This window comes from Cupressus sempervirens, chromosome 11 (assembly GCF_028749045.1).
Source record: "Cupressus sempervirens isolate cs-2001-9-10 chromosome 11, ASM2874904v1, whole genome shotgun sequence".
In the NCBI taxonomy this organism is placed as follows: Eukaryota; Viridiplantae; Streptophyta; class Pinopsida; order Cupressales; family Cupressaceae; genus Cupressus; species Cupressus sempervirens.
This window is the reverse complement of record NC_143128.1, coordinates 346,424,269-346,444,876: the sequence shown is the minus strand read 5'-3', so window position 1 is coordinate 346,444,876 and position 20,608 is coordinate 346,424,269. Positions and strand designations below refer to the sequence as shown.

Sequence of the window (20,608 nt, the reverse complement as noted above, 5' to 3'; positions counted from 1 at the left end):
ATATAAGCTAGTTTGATACAAGAAGTGATGAGGAGATTTTCCTTGGATATTCTACTCGAAGTAAAACCTATTTTTGCTACAAAAAATGATTGAGTAAACTGATAAAAAGCACAAATGTCAAAGTGGATGAAAGCCTTGAAAACCCGACAAGATGCAATGAGTGAGTATCAAAAGGACATGATAATCAAAGGCAAACCCAACAAGTCTCAAATATAGATCTAAATACAGTGAACAACACAAAAGATGAAGCATACACAAGTGGAAAGTTGAACAAGAAACAAAATACAAGCAAGAAGACTCCAAGATATGTGACATTAAATCATTTGGGACAAAAACCAAGAGGTTCAGACAAGACGGAAGGTTGCACATAAGAAGTCATGCCTAATGTCTCAGACTAAGCCTAAGGATGCCAGAAAAAGGCGTCATATTGATGGAAAGACTCAGAAAAAACTACAATATACTGAAGAGGATAAGCCTTGTTCAGTATAAGCAGTTGACACAAATGATGATGATTGGACCAAAACAAGTAAAGAAGAAATTGTCACCACAAACAATCATGCTGAGAAACTCATGCTCAGAGGTAACACACTTAAGGCACTACTAGAAATTGAGAATAATGGGGTCAAAATTGTAAAAGATGAATGTTCTAGGACACAACAACACAAGCATGAAGAGTGAAAAAGTGTGAAGTAGAAAAGAAGAAACAAGAAAAGGAGAAGAATATGACAGAGATTAAAAACCAAGAAGAGGAAAGAGAACAAAGCAAGGAACAAAAACTGAGAGAAGGAAAAGAACATTGCAGAGTTAAAGAAAATCAAGAAGGAGAATGTAGTAAAGAACATGAACTGACAAAAAGAGAACATGGAAAGATGGACAAAGACCAAGAATATAAAAGTCTTGGAGAAAGGATCCAAGCGTAGGAAATTCAAAGACAAGTGTTTTGGTTGTGGGAAGTATAGACACAAGGCTTCTGATTGCAGAAAAGGAAAGAAGAACAAAAGGGACATCCATAACTTAAGCATGTAGAACAGTAAGAAAAGCCTGGATGATACTGTTAAAAGAAGAATGAGCATGTGTCCGTATGCCATGATAAAGGATGATGACAATGGTCAAGGGATTATTGTACGCTTTAGGTACAATGCATCTGAACATATTTTGTGCAGAAACAAGAAGCTAAGCAATGAAATCTCAGCAGGAAGGGTCATGTGAGTGAAGAAGTGCAATCAAAGAAAGAAGTTTAATGCTAAAAATAAAGGCTTGAGCCTAATAAGATGTAGAAGAAAGGAAAGAAGTCTAGAAGCAGGATGAATCATAAGAAAGGAAGCAAAAAGATGGGAAGAAAGTAGAATTTTGGAAGTCCAAAAGAGGAATTCCTAGGGATACTTTGGTGTATCCCAGAGGCAAGGTAGTTGTAATTACCCCTCCTGATTTCAACTAAGATGCAAGAGGCTGCATCAATCCAGTGAGCTTAGAAGAAATATCTTACAAAATGAATTGACATATGAGGGTTGCTACTTGGGCGGAGTAGACAACATGATGGGTCAAGAAGCAGTGTGCATGGCAAGTTGAAGTGTTTTTGAAGATGATCTTCACTATGTACAAATTTATGGAAAACAACTCCTAGAGAAGAGTATATGATATGGAAAATATTGTATGTGGTTGAAGATTTCAGACAAACATGTGACGGAAGAAAAGGAGAGCTCAACATAATAGTAGAAGCAGAGAGTGAAAAGGAAGCGGACATTGATGAGATAGGTCATGTTGAGGGCAAGTGCTGATAACACACCCTTTGTCATTGATGTCAGAGGGGGAGAGATAGATGTGAAAAACAAGTCAGAAAGGATGAAGAGGACAGGCAGATGGGTGCAGATGAATGAAGTTAGGTGTCAGCAAGATAGAGGAAAGAGGCAGATGAAAGAAGCACATGGATGCATTTCAGAAGTTGTTGCAAAGAAGGAAGAAAAAGTTAATATACTTATATACAAGAATGTGTTTCCATTTGTAGAAGGGGACAACGTACATCAAGGGGGAGAAACTGATAGAGAGGAGTATGCAATCAAAGCATGATCCTAGGTTGGGTTATCCAAGGGGGAGAAGTATCAGAACTAAGTCAGAGAAACTCTGGAATATAATGATGTATTTTAGTTAGAACTATTGGTTTCTGATTGCATTACTTGTTTTTCCCATTACATGTCATCAATGCCAAAGTGGGAGATTATTGGCAAGTTGGATTTGTTGTCATTGATGTCAACATTTATATCATCTAGTAATATTTTTATCATAATGTTTGGATGTTCATTTAAATTTCATATAGATGAATGTTTGTTATGCTATTTTACTAGTAACATGGGCTGACTTAGATGAGTTGTGTGTAAATGTTACTCAAGATGAGGAATTGTGCACCTTATGGGATGTTGTAGAGGTTGTCTACATGATGTATCAAAGTTTTAGATACCAACATGATGATTTGAGTAAGTTATGGAATCTCAGAAGGAGACTGGTTATTTCACTATCTGTTCATGTAATTTAGTTACAGAGTTGCAGAACTTGAGTTGAAGCAAGAACATGTGAGAAGATACTTGGTCATGCAGTTGGGATCGTGTGAAGGACATAACAGTGTGTCTACCATTCAAAGGGCTTGTGATTCTGATAATTTGCAATGCTGTCACACATATTTTGGTAGAGGGGTTACAATGTTCTCGAGGGATCAAGAATTACTGGCAAATTTGTTAAGGGTGATGAATTTGTTTATTTGTTTGAGCTTTAATGATGCCTTAGGATGATCTAGGATTATGTGCTGGTAGTCTACATTGTTCACATTGATCAAGGTGACCAAGTTCAATGAATTTGAATTTTGTAATTTTTTTCTAGGCCAATAAGCTAAAAGAAGTTCATAAAATGACTTATGAGGAATCCGTAAAATGTTTTCGGGTTAAGGTTACGGTCTAGAGGTGTTTGAGATGGATTAGAGATATGTTTGGAAAGCATGAAATGATCTTGATTGTTGATTTTTGCAGCAGGAGATGGATGTTTTGAGATTAGGTTTTGTCAACCTAGTTCTTGTTAAATATGATGAACAAGGGTTTGAATTCTTGTGTTTCAGAGGAGATATTTTTGTTATAGACTTTAGGGGTTTGTTTGTCAGATCTATTGAAGGCTGAATTTTTTGTCTTCATTTAGCAGAAAGAACTACATCAAGAGATCTGATTGTACTTCAAGGGGATTGAACTAGGGATAATGAGATGCTATTCACAGTTCATTTCATGTAACAGATTGTAGTTTGTGTTGTGTTTGTAAGTCAGTAAGACTTCTTAGGTGGGTGCCAAAGGTGATTGTGTAGTGTGCCTAAATGCTTGTGCATTTCTCATATTGTTATAAGTAATACTTCTAACAAGGTAGCAGACTTATTGTGGGTATCAACCCCACCATGGTTTTCACCCTATTCGGGGTACCATGATAAAAATTCTGGTGTTATGTTACATGTTTTACTTAATGCGTATCAGTAACAAAGCATAAGTGAATAAGGGTTTTAAGGGGTTGTAAGTTTTGTGTTTTGGAAGCAAATGATTCACCGCCCAACTTAGTTGCTTGCTGCTATTTGTAACATGATCTTTCTGCCTAATTGGATATGCCATAAATATCGGCACAAGTCTTTATTCTTGCTTTTCAATCTTCAGCGCTTTCTTCCATCTTCATCTGTTCTTTCAATTCTTGGGTGGAATTGTCAAACTCTTCCATCACTTGGCCATAGTTACATGTCCCCGATCAATTGTCACAATATATTTTTCAAGAGTAATTTTATCCTTGGCCTTGGTACTGCTATGTAACACTCCTGATCTTTACTCTTTCTTGTTGATTTTGTAAAATTTCTTCTCCTTACTCTCTTTTGCTAGCTTTCTTATTTGGCTTAGAAGTCCCTGTAATTCTAGTGTAGGATCAATCTTATCCACATGATTGTTCTCCATTCTTTCCATTAGCCATTCCAAAGCAAGTGATTGCTGATCATAGACTTGAAACTATTCTTGCTCCTACATTATTTCCTCGTGGACTTCTTCATCTAGAATAGGAACTTCTGGATCTCCCAAATCCTTCACTAACATTGTGTCAAGGCACTCCTAGATATGAAGATCTGTTTCGAAAGGAGGTTCTTGCTTTTCATTCCTCTAGCAGGCAAATTCTCTTGGAAGTATTGATACTTCCTATACTCTTCTTGAGCTAGATCCAATCTATTCATTTGTAACTAGGTCAACTTCTTGTACATTTGAGGGACTGTGAGGAATATGATTCCGTTACCTTTGACCTTTGTCTTTTTTGTAGAGGCCTTTCACTTGGGGTATCTTGTCTTTTCTTTATTTGCACATCCTGGGTGATGCTCTTGCCTTTTCCACATTCTACCTTTTCTTGTGCATTCTTCCCTTCACCGATTCCAACTTCGGATGATTCCTTAGGTATGGCATCATGGGGCTCTCGATCTCCCATTAGATCATGAGTTGGGTGGACTTTGCTTGATTTCAATTTGCTGATTTGATGCTCAACCCATCATATTGTGAATTCTTTGACCAACATGGATAATAAATCAAGATCTATTATTTTAGGTTTCAGACCACTTGGGTGGCTGAATGGACTTACTCTTCTCCTTCTCAAAATCAGATGGAACCACATTCAAATCTTCCTCTACTTGATTTGGTACTGGATGGATTTTACATATTATGATAATTTTGAGTGGTATCCTAGGGTATATTCTCTTTCTAATTACATAATCATCTTTGGCATTCGCCCAATAGTCCTTATGTTGCATCTTATGCTTGTACTTTATGGATTAGCCCTATATATAAACTTATATTAAATAATAAAGAAACATAAGAATCAATTCTTGAAACACAAGATCTGAACATAAAAGTAAATAATAATATGAACACAAGGTCTAAAGAAATGCTTGAAAGCCTTAGAGTTACTTTGTCATAAGGTTGGGATGTGGGTGAACATTGGCAAAACTAAGGTTATGATCTTTACTTTGAAGAGAGAGGTGGTCCATAGAGAATATATCCTTGAAGGGAGCCCTTATCAAGCGGTCAATGAATATAAATACTTTGGTCTTGATTTCTACAATAAACTTAGTTGGGAAATTTGCGGAGCAAAAATATTACAAGGGGGATGGAAAGCACTACACTTACTTCAAAATATTTGTAGAAATGTTGTGTGTTGGGATTCAAAAACTAGGAAAACTCTTTTTGAGCTTCTAGTGGTGCCATTTGTGCTATATGGCTATGATGTATGGGGCAATAACACTCCAACTAGGAAATGGAGACAAATAGACAACAAAAGTATTTAATCATGAGTAGCCTTAAAATTAAATCATCTATTTTGTATGAGATTGTCTTGGCAAAGGCTGGGGCTTTTCCTATTGAAATGGCACCTATGTGTCAACTACTAAGCCGCTTAAGGAGATCATGAAACATGGAGAACACGATTGGCCAAAAATTTCAAAAGAAGAGAAATTAGACAAATGAAAGAGCTCATGGATGAAACCAAACAACCGAGGATGAATAAGTGGGGTTTTGAATTGAGTGAGTGTTCATTTATCAACAAGGAAATAAAAAAGTACGTTCAAGGTAAATATAAGGAAAACATGCAGACTGGGCAGCTTGGGAGGATGGAGTACTACATTAAACACTTTAGACATGACCTTACTCAAAAGAACTACATAGGAATGGGAATAAAATGGAAAGATAAATGTTAATTACCCAAATTATAACTAGTTCACACCAACTTAGTTGTAAGAATAGAAGATGGGCGATACCTAAAGAAGAGTGGTCAGATAGAAGATGTTATTGCACTCAAGGTGCGGTGGAGACCGAATAGCATTGCATCATAGAGTGCTCAGCCTACAAGAATATTGAAGAGAATTACATTGATACCTTAAATGTGAACACCTTGAGAAATTTGTTTGAAGAAGAAAACATCACAAGGGTAGCTGATTTCCTAAGCAAGATACACAACATAACATCCAAGCTGCAAAAAGAGAATGAGATCTAGTGGGCAGGGGCTTGTGCATCTGGTGTCTGCTTGTTCTTTTGTTGTTGGCTATCTTGGGTTCTTTAGGCTTTTTGTGTAGGTATAGAAATGATTACTAAGAGGCCGGGGAGGGGGTAAATCAGTAATCACCAACCCAATTAAACTTATAGGCTTGATTAAACTTAATCAAACAAATTCACTGATTAGAAATTCTTTAACCTATAACAACATTATTGGTTTAAGCAATCAACATACAATAACATCCACACAATAATGACACTAGATATATCTTGTGGAAACTTGATTAGGGTGAAAACCACAGTGTGAGAACGATGCCCACAAATATTTGTACACTTTTGGAATACTCTCTATTAAGAGCTTTCCTTGTTAAGGATTACAAAAGCATTGTTAAATGCTACTCGGTTAAGGGATTTTCTTGGAGACCTATTAAAGTCTTTATCCTGTTAGGAGTAACTTGGTTAGAGGATTTTAAGGATTTTAGACACTCTTTTGAAAATTCCACGTGGTTAGAGGATTTTACAATAGTCTGCAACACATGCAACACATTAAACGCACAGGTTGGCCAACCAAATCCAACAAGACTGCACTCCTCGGTGAACGAAACCACCAAGCAACAACAACAACAACTAAGCATCTCCAATAGCCACCGAGCTACTCGGCGCAAGAACACCAGAACACCCACCAAGCACAGTGTCAACCGAGTTGAACATCCATCGAGTTGCACAAAGATCACTGAGCATGAGTTCCTTCAGTCATCAAGCTCCTCGGGTGAAACCACATCCAAGAATTAAGCCAATAATGACTGAATATCACCTCCTTTCAATCGAGTTCACTAACTCCAAGGTCAAAGCCACTCCAACATACAAGATTGCCAACTACTCTAGGATGCTCTTGTAGGATTGCCAACTACCCTAGGATGCTCTTGCATCAAACACCCTAGGTTCGAAAAGATGTTCTTAATAGCTAGAAGAACATCTTCCAGGATTCAACGCATAAACCCCAAACTAGGTCTTCACATACATGTCCTCTAAGTTATCAACTTGTATACTCTTTCCTTTCCACTTCTGCAACAGACAACTGTTTACTCTGCTTCTGCACATCCTTCCTCGGTGTACCATAGGTTTGTTTCCCACGCTGATCTCTACCCCTTCTAGAATCCTTCAACTTAACTCGCCTACCGAAACTCAGGTTCCTCCTACCAAGTTTTGCATTCTGTAAAGGAATCAAGGAAAACTTCTTGCCACCCTTCTCAATAGTAAACACATTCGTGACACCATCATGCACTGCCCTGTAATCATATTGCAAAGGTTTACCAAGCAATATGCGACAACTACTCATGTCCACAATATCACACAACAATTGATCCTTATACTGCCCAATTTGAAAATCAAGTAGTCATTGCTCCTTCACTTCCAAAGCATGTTCATCTTACAACCAAATGACCTTATAAGGACAAGGATGTCCCACTCTCTTCAGACTAAATTTTTGAACCATCTCAGCAACTAGGTTATCGATACTACCACTATCCACAATTACTTTCTATCAATTACCTCTAGACTTACATCGAATCTTGAACAAATTTCTTTTTTGACAAGGTTCCAAGACCTTACTCGACAATTCTTGCCAAGTCATCGAGTTATCTTCCACCTCATGCTCATTCATCGAGTCTTCATTTACCACAATAGCTTTTCTATCATCAACCTTCTTGTTAGCATTGGGAAATTCAAACGATCTGTCCTTCACCACATTTGTAGAAAGTACCTTTAAATCCACCTCTACCTGTTCTTCTCCTTTGTTCAATAGGTTTTGGCTCATCCTCTGTAATTATTTCATCCTTCACTGAGTGTTCTTGCTTCTCCTGCCCTTGGGAGTTACCTTGACGTCTCCTCTTTAACTTATCTTCTGCCTTCAGAGTATACTGATAAGCATCTTCAACCAAATCAATTTTCAGCATGCCAATCTCATCCTGCATATTAAATCTCAAACCATTAATATACCTAGCCACCTTTTCTATATAAAGTTCTCTATGTCCAGACTAAATAGTTAACTTGTAAAACTCCTCAGTATAATCCCTCACAACCATATCCTTCTATTTCAAATTCTGCAACCTCTTAAACAATTCAAGTTCATAATCAACAAGAATGAGTTTAGCCTTCAATTTTGTCACCATCAATCTCCACCTAGTGATTTTCATTTCACCTTCCTCTTCTATATCTCTTTGTAATTCTTTCCACCATAAAGCAACATGTCCTTTCAACTTAGTATGTGCCAACCTCACTCTGAGCAGATCACCAATATCCTCTAACTCAAAGTAGTCTTCTACATATCCCACAGTTGATCAAGGTCACAATTAGACGCAACACACATTAAATGCACATGCCGACCAGCTAGATCCAACAATAATGCACTCCTTGGTGAACTAAATCACCAATAAACAACAACAATTGAGCATTTTCAATAGCCACTGAGCCACTCGATCCAAGAACACGAAAACACCCACTGAGCACAGTGTCAATTGAGCTGAACACCCATTGAGTTGCACAAAGATCATCGAGCGCGAGTTCTACCAAGAAGAACTTCAGCGAAGTATCGTCAAGTTCCTTCAGTCACTGAGTTCCTCAAGTGAAACCACAACCAAGAACTACCCCAATAATGACCAAGCAGCACCTCCATTCAACCGAGTTCACAAACTTTGAGGTCAAAAGCCACTCCAACGTATAGGATTGCCAACTACCCTAGGATGCTCTTGCAAGATTTCCAACTACCCTAGGATGTTCCTACATCATGTTCTTTGTCTGTCAATAAGACTTGCCTGTTTTTCAATTATTGTATCCTTTATTTCGATAGGATTCTTTGTTCTGATAAGTTCATTCATCCTTTCCTCCGATAAGAACTTCGTTCACTAATAAGAAAACATTCTTACCTATAAGCTTGTTTAGTTTACCTATAAGCTCTTATATCTTCCATCTGATTAAATCATCACCATGTCGTCCTTGTAGAATCTTGTCTTGACCAAATCATCTAAACATCTCCATAAATCATATTCAACAATCAAATCAACAATTCCTCCATAGATTTGACAAACTGGTCGAATCATTCAAATATTATCATTGTTTTGTTCCAACTGTTACCCTGTTACCCATCCTATTTCTTTTTCTTCCTTTAGATATTTCGTAACAAATCAAAACAATATGCCAAACAGTTTGATGTCAATGACAACAATATAGCTGATTATCTAGATTATGTCAGCATTATACCAATAATTAATATCATTCAATCAACATCTTCAACTTATTAACTTATTAATTAGCTATTCCAACAATCTCCCCTGTTGGCATTGATGGCAAATACTTTTGATACTAGAGAGAAAAGTAGAATCATATTCCTTTCCATTCCGCCTAAGCATCAATTCCATCCTCTTCCATCCATCGCACTGATTAATCACATTTTGCTAATGAACATTACACCCCCTTAGAGTATTCATCTCATTATGTACTTGATCAATCTGTCTGTCCATGCTTTGTAGCTTTCTTCTACAAATCTTCTGTCTATATGCATCTTTTATCTGATTCTCTCCCTTTGCTGTTTACTGAACATCACTTCTATTTGTATGTATCTGTTCTCATTCTCTTCCCCTTTGAAAACAATGCCAAAGGCAATCAACCTTCTTATTCTATTATGTACTCGATTACTCCATTTTTTGTTCTTTTATTGTTTCTGATCTGTTTCTTGTGCTCTTCATGCTTCAACTTTCCTTGACTTGTCCATATGTGGAGTAGTCCACTTGTGCATCAACTCATGCTAATGATTTGTGATTTATGTTGTTAACTGATGCAACTTGCATCTTCCTTCAGTTTATTGCCGATAGGGGTAGAACCCCTAGTCTACCTCCTAGATATTCAAAACTTTCTTTAGGTAGAGGCTTAGTAAATATATCTGTAACTTGATCCTTAGTAGGAATGTATTCCAGTCTTACTTCTTTAGCTTGTACTTACTCCCTTAGAAAATGCTACTCTATTGCTACGTGCTTTGTTTTTGAATGCATTATCGGAGTCTTTGAAATATTTATAACACTAGTGATGTCACAATGAATAACAAGAGGTTTTGTTACCTTCTCATGTATTCCTTCCAGTATTTGCTTGATCTATAATAGTTGTTGACAATTAATTGCAGCAACAACATTCAGCGTCAACAGTAGATTGTGAAATACAATTTTGTGTCTTGCTCGTCCACGAAACTAATCTGTTACCAAGATAGAATGCTCCACCACTTGTACTTTTTCTATCATCCACATTTCCAGCCAAATCAACATTTGTATATACCTTGAGATCAAAAATCACCTTGTTTTTCATATGATAATCCATAATCTTCAGTGCCTTTCAGGTATCTAAATATCCTTTTAACAATAGTCGTGTAAATCTTTAGGATTTGATGAAATTGCAATTATTCTAACATGCACAATATTTGGTCTGCATCAACAACATACTATAGCTTGCCTATCATTGGTCAATACAATATTTCATTTACTTAGAATTATCTTCTTTTGATAACTTGCAACTGGTAATCATCGGTGTACCTACAAGTTTTGAATTTTCCAGACCAAATGTTTTCAATATTTCCTTGATGTATTTAGACTGTGTGATGTAGATACCTTTCTTCAGTTGTTGTACTTGCAATCCTATAAAGAATTTTATTTCTCCTATCATACTCATTTCAAATTCTTTCCTCATTTCATCAACAAATGGTTTGCTCATTAACTCATTTCCTCCTATGATAATATCATCAAAAAGTATTTCAACAATCAATACTCTATCCTCACTTTCAGCTTTTAAGTAGACGTTATTGTTATCACTTGTTCTTTTAAATCCAATCTTGCTAAGATAAGAGTGTAGCTTTCCTACCATGCTCTTGGTGCTTGCTTCTTTCCATACAATGCTTTGTGTAGCCTGCAAACCCAATCTTTACCTTTTTCAGCAACAAATCCTCCAAGTTGTTCAATGTAGACTTCCTCTTGAAGTATTCCGTTTAGAAAAACAAATTTTACATCCATTTGATAAACCTTGAATCCTTTATATGCACCATAAGCCAACATAATTCTGACTCTCAATCTCGAACAGGTGCAAACTTTTCTCCATAGTCTAATCCTTCTGCTTGTGCATAACCTTTGCAAACAATCTTGCTTAGTTCCTAATCACTTCACCAATTTTATTTAGCTTGTTCCTAAAATTACATTTTGTACTTGTAACATGCTTGTCACTTGGTCTGGGTACCATTGATTGTGTTGTTCTTCTCAATTTGATCAATCTCCTTCATTGCATTCATTCAATCATCATCCTTTAAAGCATCCTTTCCCATTGTTAGTTCCATCTCCAATAGGAAACATGTAGGATCCCTTGTCCATAGTTGACTTTTGGTTAACACTCCATTCCTGTCACCAATTATATTTGATAAACTTTGATTTTTCTTTATATGCCTTAGGGTAATTGGTTTCGTATTATGAATTCCTTAATTTCCTTCATCCGTGTTATTAGCTCTAGTTGGTTATCGGTTGAGCATTACTTGTTCCTGCAGTCACTTGTGGTGTTGTTTCTACTTTCAGAGGTTCATAGTAGATCAATTCTTTTTATCCTTTGGTTTTTTCATTCTGTCTTCCTCATTCTTATATGAGATTTCATTAATCTTTACATTTGCACCCTCAATCATCTTGTTTGTCCTTAAGTTTAAGCACTTGTAAGCCTTTCTCTAAGTAGAATAACTAATAAATATTCCTTCATCACTTTTAGTATCAAATTTGGCTTTCGTCTCTTCTTTCTTGATATAGCATTTACTACAAATACTCTGAAATAACTAACATTAGGTGTTCTTCCATACCAAAGTTCATAAGGCATCTTGTTTGTACCTTTCTTGAGTTGTACTCGGTTCAATGTATATACAACAATACTTGCAACTCCTTTACAAAATTTTTGAGCTGCTCCTTTTTGTTTCGGCAATGTTCTGGCACATTCAACAATTGATCTATTTCTTCTTTCAGTGATTCCATTGTATTGTGGTGTTCTTGGTGCTGTCAACTGGCTTTTGATTCCATGCTCATCATTGTACTCATTGAACTCGTGTGAAGTAAATTCACCTCCTCTATAAGATCTATAACATTTCAATGTTTTACCTGTTTCCTTCTCAACTTTTTCTTTTTAAATATTAAACATATGAAAAACTTCTGATTTAACTTTTAGAAACATAATAGACATCATCCTGAGTAGTCATCAACAAATAGAATAAAGTACTTATCACCATGATAACTTTCAGTTCCAATAGGACCACATATATCTATATATACTAGGTCAAGAATGTTTTTTGTAGAATATACCTTGCTGTTAAAGCTTAAGTTGTCATCTTCCCTAACAATCATTCCTTGCATATTTCATTATCTAGTTTAGTCAATATCGGTATACCTCTAGCACTTTTCCTTTTGCTCACTTTCACCAGATTATCAAAATTCACATGACAAAGTCTTTTATGCCATAACCAACTTTCTTCTACTTTAGCAATTAAGCAATGTCCAAATGTAGTACTCAGTTTGAAAAGATTACCTTTTGTTTGTTCACCGATAGCGATCAGTTCGTCAGAGTTTCCTGATATCTTGCAGCTTCCATTTCCGAACTCAAATCTGAATCCTTTGTTGTTCAATTGAGAGATGCTCAATAGATTGTACTCTAATCCATCAGCCCAGTAGACATCTTCACAGGTAATGTTATCGGTTCAAGCAATAGAACCTTTACCTCTGATTACACAGGGAGAAGCATTTCTAAATCTAAACAACCACCATTACATTTTTTCATTGTGATAAATTTGTTCTTATCTCAAGTCATATGATGCGTACAACCTCTATCAATGATCCAACCATCATTGCAATTCATACTTGAGATCAAATCTTTCTCTTCAGTGGTTTTAGTGTTGTCAGTAGAGGGATTGTCCTTTGCAACAACAAACACAATTTCCTCATCATTACCATTAGTATTGTATCATCATCTTCATCTTCAGCAGTATAACACAACTTCTTGCTCTTTTCCTTGAAGTCCTTGAATTTCTTGAATTTGTGTTTCTTTTCTTCTTCATTATCCTTCTTATTCTTATAAGGTCATCTATGTGCAAAATGACCTATCTGTCTACAATTTAGCATGCAATATGACTCTTTCCTTTGTAACTTCCTTTTCTTGTAGGAAACCTTTTGGCTATTAATGCTTCCAATTCTTCTCTTTTTTCTTAGCCATTAAGCAGTCATGACCATCTAAACTATGTGCAATAGACTTTCCTTTTGATGTGTCAAGGTTAATACTAGCTTGAAATGTAGTTTCCATAGCAGGTTGAGAAGTTTGACTATTATCATAATTGCTTAATTCAATTAAAGTAAGCCTAGCGATAAGTGTATCAAGTGTAATCTTTCTAGAATCAACTGCTCTCAACTCTTGAATAGAAGCAACTGTAATTACATACCTCCATGTAAGGGTTATGAGCGTGTGTACTCACTACATCATCGTCTTCAAGTTTTCCTCTAGCTCCTTCAATAGTAGCAACAACTTCTTTTATCCTAGCAACATACTATGCAGTTTTTTCTTCTTCCCTCATCTTCATATCTCATACTTTCCTCTAAGACTTTCAAATTTGGCTTTCAATACATATGAATCACCTCCATGGACTGTCTTCAATTTATCCCACATTGTTTTTGTGCTTTTCAGACCTTTGACATCAACATAATCTGCATTGTTCAATGCACTCATTATCTCTATCATCATTGAACTATGTACCAATTTTTCTCTTCGGTCAGTTTTTGTAGGAGTTCTAGTACATGGACATATTCTGTAGTAAGATACCCAACAACAGTGTCTGAGATTCCTAATAACTGTAATTCCATCTAACTTGCCCATGTATCGAAGTCTTCTTCATTCTTGTTGAACTTGGGTGCGTCCTTCCTATACACCTTGAGATATTTGCCTTTAACTGTTAAGCCTTCCAAATCATGGAAGTAATGCTCTGATACCAATTGTAGGTATAGGAATGATTATTGAGGAGAGGGGGAAGGCAGGTGAATCAGTAATCACCAACCCAATCAAACTTACATGCCCGATTTAACTTTATCAAACAGATTCATTGATTAGAAATTCTTTAACCTATAGCAATATTATTGGTTTAAGCAATCAAGTAACATGCAACACATGAGATAACATCCACACAACAGTGACACTAGATGTATCTCGTGGAAACCCGATTAGGGTGAAAACCACGGCGTGAGAACAATGCCCACAAATACTTGTACTCTTCTAGAATATTACCCAGTTAAGAGCTTGCCCGGTTAAGGGTTATAAAAGCACTCTTAAATGCTATTCGGTTAAGGGATTTCCTTGGAGACCTGTTAAAGTCTTTACCCTATTAGGAGTAACCTGGTTAGAGGAATGGATGCTCTATTGAGAATGCCACCTGGTTAATGGGTTTTACAATAAACCTGTTAGGGCCACTGGATTAGAGATTTTACTGTAACAATTGTTAGAGAGTAACAACTAACAAATGATCTGTTGTTCGCACTATCCTGCTAAATCAGATCCAGTACAACTCAAATACTAACATACCATTCTGATCCTCTATTTTGATTATGCATCCTTCTTCTGTGATTGCAACTTCCTTTTTACTTCTTTGCTTCGACATCGAGCCACACTGACAATACTTTCTAATTTGAGATGCGATGCGACATCAATCTTCTTCCTTAAGTAGCAACACTTCGATCACAACCCCTAAAACTAAATCCAACGTTCCAAATTAACTCTCACACTTTTAATCATTCAGTTGGCCTCATATTTCATCTTTTTCATAAGCTGTTTTGACCTTGTAGAAGCTTTTAAATGAATCCATCCTTAAACTTATTTCCTCGAGCTTTGTATCATCGCCTCATGCCTAAAATTATACATTTGTCTTCTAACTATCCAAAACAAATCACATTCTTCAATAACAACTTAAACTTCACTTCCTGTTCTTTGTCCATCGATAAGACTTGCCTGTTTTCTGATTACTGTTTCCTTTATTCTGATAATCTTCTTTGTTTTGATAAGTTCACTCATCCTTTGCTCTGATAATAACTTAGTTCATTGATAAGAAAAAATTCTTACTTATAAGCTCTCATATCTTCCATTTGATTAAATCATCATCATTTGTACTCCTTGTAGAATCTTGTCTTGACCAAATCATCTAAACATCTCCATAAATCATATTCAACAAAAAAATCAACAATTCCTTCACAGATTTGACAAACCAATCATTCAACTGTTCTACCTTGTTTGATTCATTTCTTCAAACTTTTAATGTAACATCATTGTACTACAACTCATTCTGTAACTTACTCTTTCTTCCTATAGATATGCAGTAACAAAACAAAACAACATGCCAAACAGTTTGACATCAATGACAATAACATAATTGATTATCCTGATTATGTCAGCCTTATACCAACAATCAACATCATCCAATCAGCATCTTCAATTTATTAACTTATTACTCAGTTATGCTAACAATTTGGCCTCGTAAATGTTGTTAAAACTTTCATTCATTCATTCAAGCGGCTAAAGGCCGCAGCTTTAAGGGAAGTCGTGACCATTCCACCATGCAAGGTTGTAAGAGGTCTCAACTAGGAAATGAAAAAAAGGGCATCAAAGAGATTTTGTTCATATAACATGTGTTCTTGGAACACCAAGTCATAGGGTTCATCGAATTTCATCCATGAAGTTTCAATCTTAGCGATTTTTTACCCCTTCGAACTTCATCTGAATTTTATGATAATTAGTATAATACTGTAATTTATAATAATATTAGTTTAGTTTGATATATTATTGAGTTATTTAGTTTAATTATTTAGCAATGTCAAACTACTTGGACAATTTTGTGGATATATTACTTATATTTAAAAATAAATTAATTTATACAAGTCAATTTTTTTCTGAAATTTTACCTTTGCCAAATTTCATCTGAATTTTATGATCGACGAACTCGAATTTGAATTCCAGCCTTGTGACTTAGCTGGAACATAATGACAGACAGAGGTAACCAATCAAAGAAGAGGATTCATTAGTCAGCAACCAAATTATGTTTAAACAAATATATATATATGGGTGGAATGTTTAAGCAGAGTATTAAGACGACCGAGTAAAGGTAGTGTATCTACCATTTTTGCACGCCCATAGATACATGAAAGAGAGATTTGACATGCAGAAACAATGTCCATCCTTATCGCAGGAACAGAAGGATTATAAACAGATATAGTGAGCAGATCAAGGTATAAGCCTCTAACATAAAAGCGCATAAAGTTAAGAACATTATTCAGTAACAATGACAATATTGCATGCTCAAAATGAAACTTAACAGTGAGGATGTTCAGGGATTAGAATTTTTCTTTGGAGGCATTCAAATCACATAATATAAAGGAACCATCTTGACAAAGCAATCTTATTATAACACGGTAAAAGGAAATGTTAATTTTATCAATAATTATCACAGATAACTTTTGCATCCATCTATAATTACCAGATCTTCTAGTGATTTCATAACAGATTTCTTCGGTTACGTTATATTGAATCTACATCAGACTATTATTTTCAAGAAATACACCTGCTATTCATACAGGGCCTACTAATTGGACTTAAGTCTTCACACTGCACCAGTGCAAATATATTTGAAATCAATTCACATAGCATATATTTAGTCATCCAATCGGAGATAGCAGTGCTATTGGTAAACTGTATTAAGCACATAGATATATTGTTCTTGGAAATACAATCATTTATCAATTACGTAAGTTTACAAGGGGTATTAGATAAAATCATATTTATCCAAATCCACAAGTTAACTGGGAAGGGGACATGGGGACATTGCATCTAACATCCTTTCCAGGTTCATTCTTGGGAAAACAACACATAAATCAAGTTACACAAGCTGATGTTCAGAATCCATAGGATTGAATAACTGAAGGATTTGAAAACAGGAAAATTAGACTTGATAGAGGAAAAGACAGATTTTGTGCATTTGACTGCAGTTGAATGCATCCAACTAGTTTGACATTGGTCAAAATGGTCGTGATCTGAAACTGGACTATAATAGGTTCGACTGTTGTCAAACACATAATAGAAATAGCGGAGGTTGGAACTGTGAGCTGCAAAACCTGTCTAAAAGATTCCTTTCTGTTGCAGTGATTGTTTGACTTGTTTCTTTGATTCATTTGTCATTGTTTTTATTATAAACTTCCAAAAGAGGTCACCGTAAGGGGATTTCTGAGTGCTATATCGAGCGAACTCATTGTAAAGGATTATTGCTTGCAGCCTAAATCTTAGAGAGTGCAGTAGAGGTTTAGGGAATGTATAAGATCATCAGAGAGTTGTATCCTGTAGAATTTTTCTGTTGTAGGCAAAGATAGCCCCATGGTAAGCTTTGATTCTGTTAAGAAACCATTCTAGCAGCTCTCTTGAGATGGTCAAGGAAGAGCAATGAAACTTCTCCCTAATTTTGGTTCATCATGCCAAATGGTTGGTTTTCTCATTCTGATTGCTGTTTATGGTCTTCGCTTGTAGTTTGCTCAACCTTTGAATTAAAAGCTAATCAATTCTTTTCAGACCACCATCATCTTCATCCATGATGTTATCCAATATAATGCCTCCTACTGTGCCCTTCTATGCTTGACACACAAAATCAACGATCCCGTCTTCTATGAACATGGGTCGTCATCCTAGATGATTCAATCGCAATATGGATTGATATCATTCAAGTCAATCACATCATGAAAATCCGAGCCCTTCACTGTGTTTTGTGTGAAGGCAAAGGATGTATTACACAAAGATATGTCATGGAGGCATGTTTGTGTCAACTTGTTTCACTTCATACGAATGACATCAAAGAAGCTCTAATTTTGTTCTCATCCATGAGTGTCACAAGGTTTTAAAAATTCTAAGGACTAATCATTTTGAAGAAGAAATTCACAAGTTTTTGTAATCAATAATTGCACACATTAAAGATTTCAAGTGAAGATCGAGATTTCTTGTTATTGGGTGCATGGTTGGTTCTCCTTTAAATTACTAGTGCCAAGTTGCAAAGAGAAGAGGCTTCCTAATCCAATTACTAGGTCCTTGACATTTTTGTAGCATTTTTCTGTCAAAAGGACATATTGCATTGACTTCAACATTCATCGATTTGTAGACTTGCAAAAGTATTTCAATGAAGTATCAACTTTTTAACAATTTCAGCAGCAAGGCTCTTGCAAAGAGATTTATTCAGATAGAAGATGAGGTAAATTCCTGTGCAAACATGGACAGTTGAATGAACACATTGAACTGGTTGCAAAAATTAACAGGTTTAAGACTTTCCCTGCGAAAGCTTAAATCAGGATCGTATACCTGTTTAACCCATCAATAAAATGCTCTGAACTTTTTTGGTGTAAGGTTTAAAAGTGGTGTAAATTGACATGTTTATTATGCTCTGGTTTCTTATCTAATAAATTATCTAACATTGGTAATCTCTATTGACAGCAATCTCTATCTAAGTTAGGGGTATTTCCCTATAATTTACTTTGCCATTGAGCCTCACAGAAAATTTCCTTAGAAATTTGGTACACTTATCTAATATCATATTCTTCTCATATTACGAACTATTTCCTTGAAAGTCGTTCTTTGTTAAACAATATTGTCTCGTGGCATCAAATTGTATAGAAGGCTGAAAGTGCTATTGCAGATCTAGAGACACATATATGCACATTTAAATAAGAAGTTGATTATATTGTTCACATTTAAAAATTCCTCTTGATAGTTGAATGCCTTACCCTGATCTTACTTCATTTCATTGATCCAGGACATGCGTGATCGTGGACACTTATTCTACAAGTTGGATACTGATTCCCATGAATATGAGGAAATTAGTTTCAATTTTCACAGAAGGAAACAAAAAAAACAGCTTTCTAGGGGTCATGTTAACAAAAAGTCTGGAAAAGATAACAAGAAACAAGGAGAATCAAAACTTGAGCTGACAACAAATAAAAGCAAACTTTTGGGTTTTAAGCATGAACTAACCAACAAGGAAAACTTCGATGCACAAAATTCATCTGATCCGGTTCCCACTGACCTCTGGTCTTGTGAAGAAGCAGCCCTGGAAAGAAAGAAGAAATTGATGTCCTTCAAGGAAATCACTGATGCATACATGCGACCTTTTTGCTTGGATATTTTCATTTCAAAAAGTTCTGTCTGTGCATGTATTGTTCACAGAGTTACAAGCAAGGTGGTTGTAGTGGCACAGTCAATCTCCAAGGACATGAAAAATGAACTGCTATCAACAAAAGATTTGACTGCATGTGCAGCAGTGGGTGGACTTCTCGCTCGACGTGCTCTTGCAGATGATATTTATACGGCAGTATATACACCAAGGAAAGGAGAAAAGATTGAAGGGAAACTAATGGTAGTCCTCCAGTCCCTGGTTGACCATGGGCTTGATATCAAGGTGAGATTAAAACAAAGAAGACAGAGAAACAGCACTTATATGGGGGCTAGTGAAACGTTGCTTGACAGCTCATAAAACGTTTTGCTATAATAAACACATACATAAATGAATATTAGGGATATTCATAGTTAACTTGTCATTACATCTCTCAAATATGTTAGAGTTACAGCATCAATCTTTGCTCTTATATAAAAAAGAAATTGATTACTGTTGGTTAATCAAACAACCAATAAACAGAAGTGTCGTCTATAGTTTTGATAACTCGAATCAAACATTGGTCTTCAAATAGTAGGCCACTGGCCATGCCTTTGTTGTAATCAGACTTTAATTCAGACTGCTCTGTGAATTCGATCTAATCCCAGGTATAAAAAAAATTCAGAAAAGTAATTAACTCAATCAAAATAAAACCAATCACTGAAATGACAATACAGATCTTCTGGGTGACCAGGAGTTATTGGATTCCATTTTTATTGATACTCTTTTCAGCCTTGACAAGGTTTCTTGGCTATATATGAAAGATACCTTCTTTGTAAATTAAAAGGTCTCCCATATCTGATCATTTTATTATGTTTGATACTAAATTTGTCACCCTGCAACAGTTCAACTTGTTCTTACCCCAGTAATTGATGCTACTAGTGCACTCTATTTTACTGTGTTTCATGATACAAATAATATTGAATTATATATAAAATGTAATTATTAAAAGAATGCATATAATTTTATGGATCATAGTTTGGGATTGATCTCGATTTTTTCATGGAAAAACAATTTGTAGCTACGTTTTAATTGCAATTTTCGCAAATTTTCAATATAGAGTGATTTAAATTTTTTTTCCTCATTCTGCAACATTTTGTCAGATTTTCTACAACTGGCACTGGGCATTTTTCGACAATAAATAGCATTTGATCCTACAATTGTTTTCGGGGATGGATTTCATATCTTCTAAAATACTTGCTTAACCCTGAAGTCCCTTCACCTTCTAACTCTATCCATGACAACGCTTCCTTCAAAGAAGTCCTTCAAACCGAGAAATGGCTTCTTGAAAAGAGAATAGAAT

At 35.7% G+C, this 20,608-nt stretch overlaps 1 protein-coding gene across 1 annotated transcript in view; it reads left to right on the top strand.

Annotated features, from left to right (window-relative positions):
• Positions 1–20,091, top strand: part of LOC149529500 (Ribosomal L18p/L5e family protein) — a 90,049-nt gene extending 69,958 nt beyond the window's left edge. Inside the window, exon 2 of the mRNA XM_089809962.1 lies at positions 18,910–20,091. Coding sequence (XP_089666088.1) covers positions 18,910–19,626 — 717 coding nt within the window. The 3' untranslated portion in view covers positions 19,627–20,091. The remainder of the gene's footprint in view (positions 1–18,909) is intronic.
• The last annotated feature ends 517 nt before the right edge of the window (positions 20,092–20,608 follow it).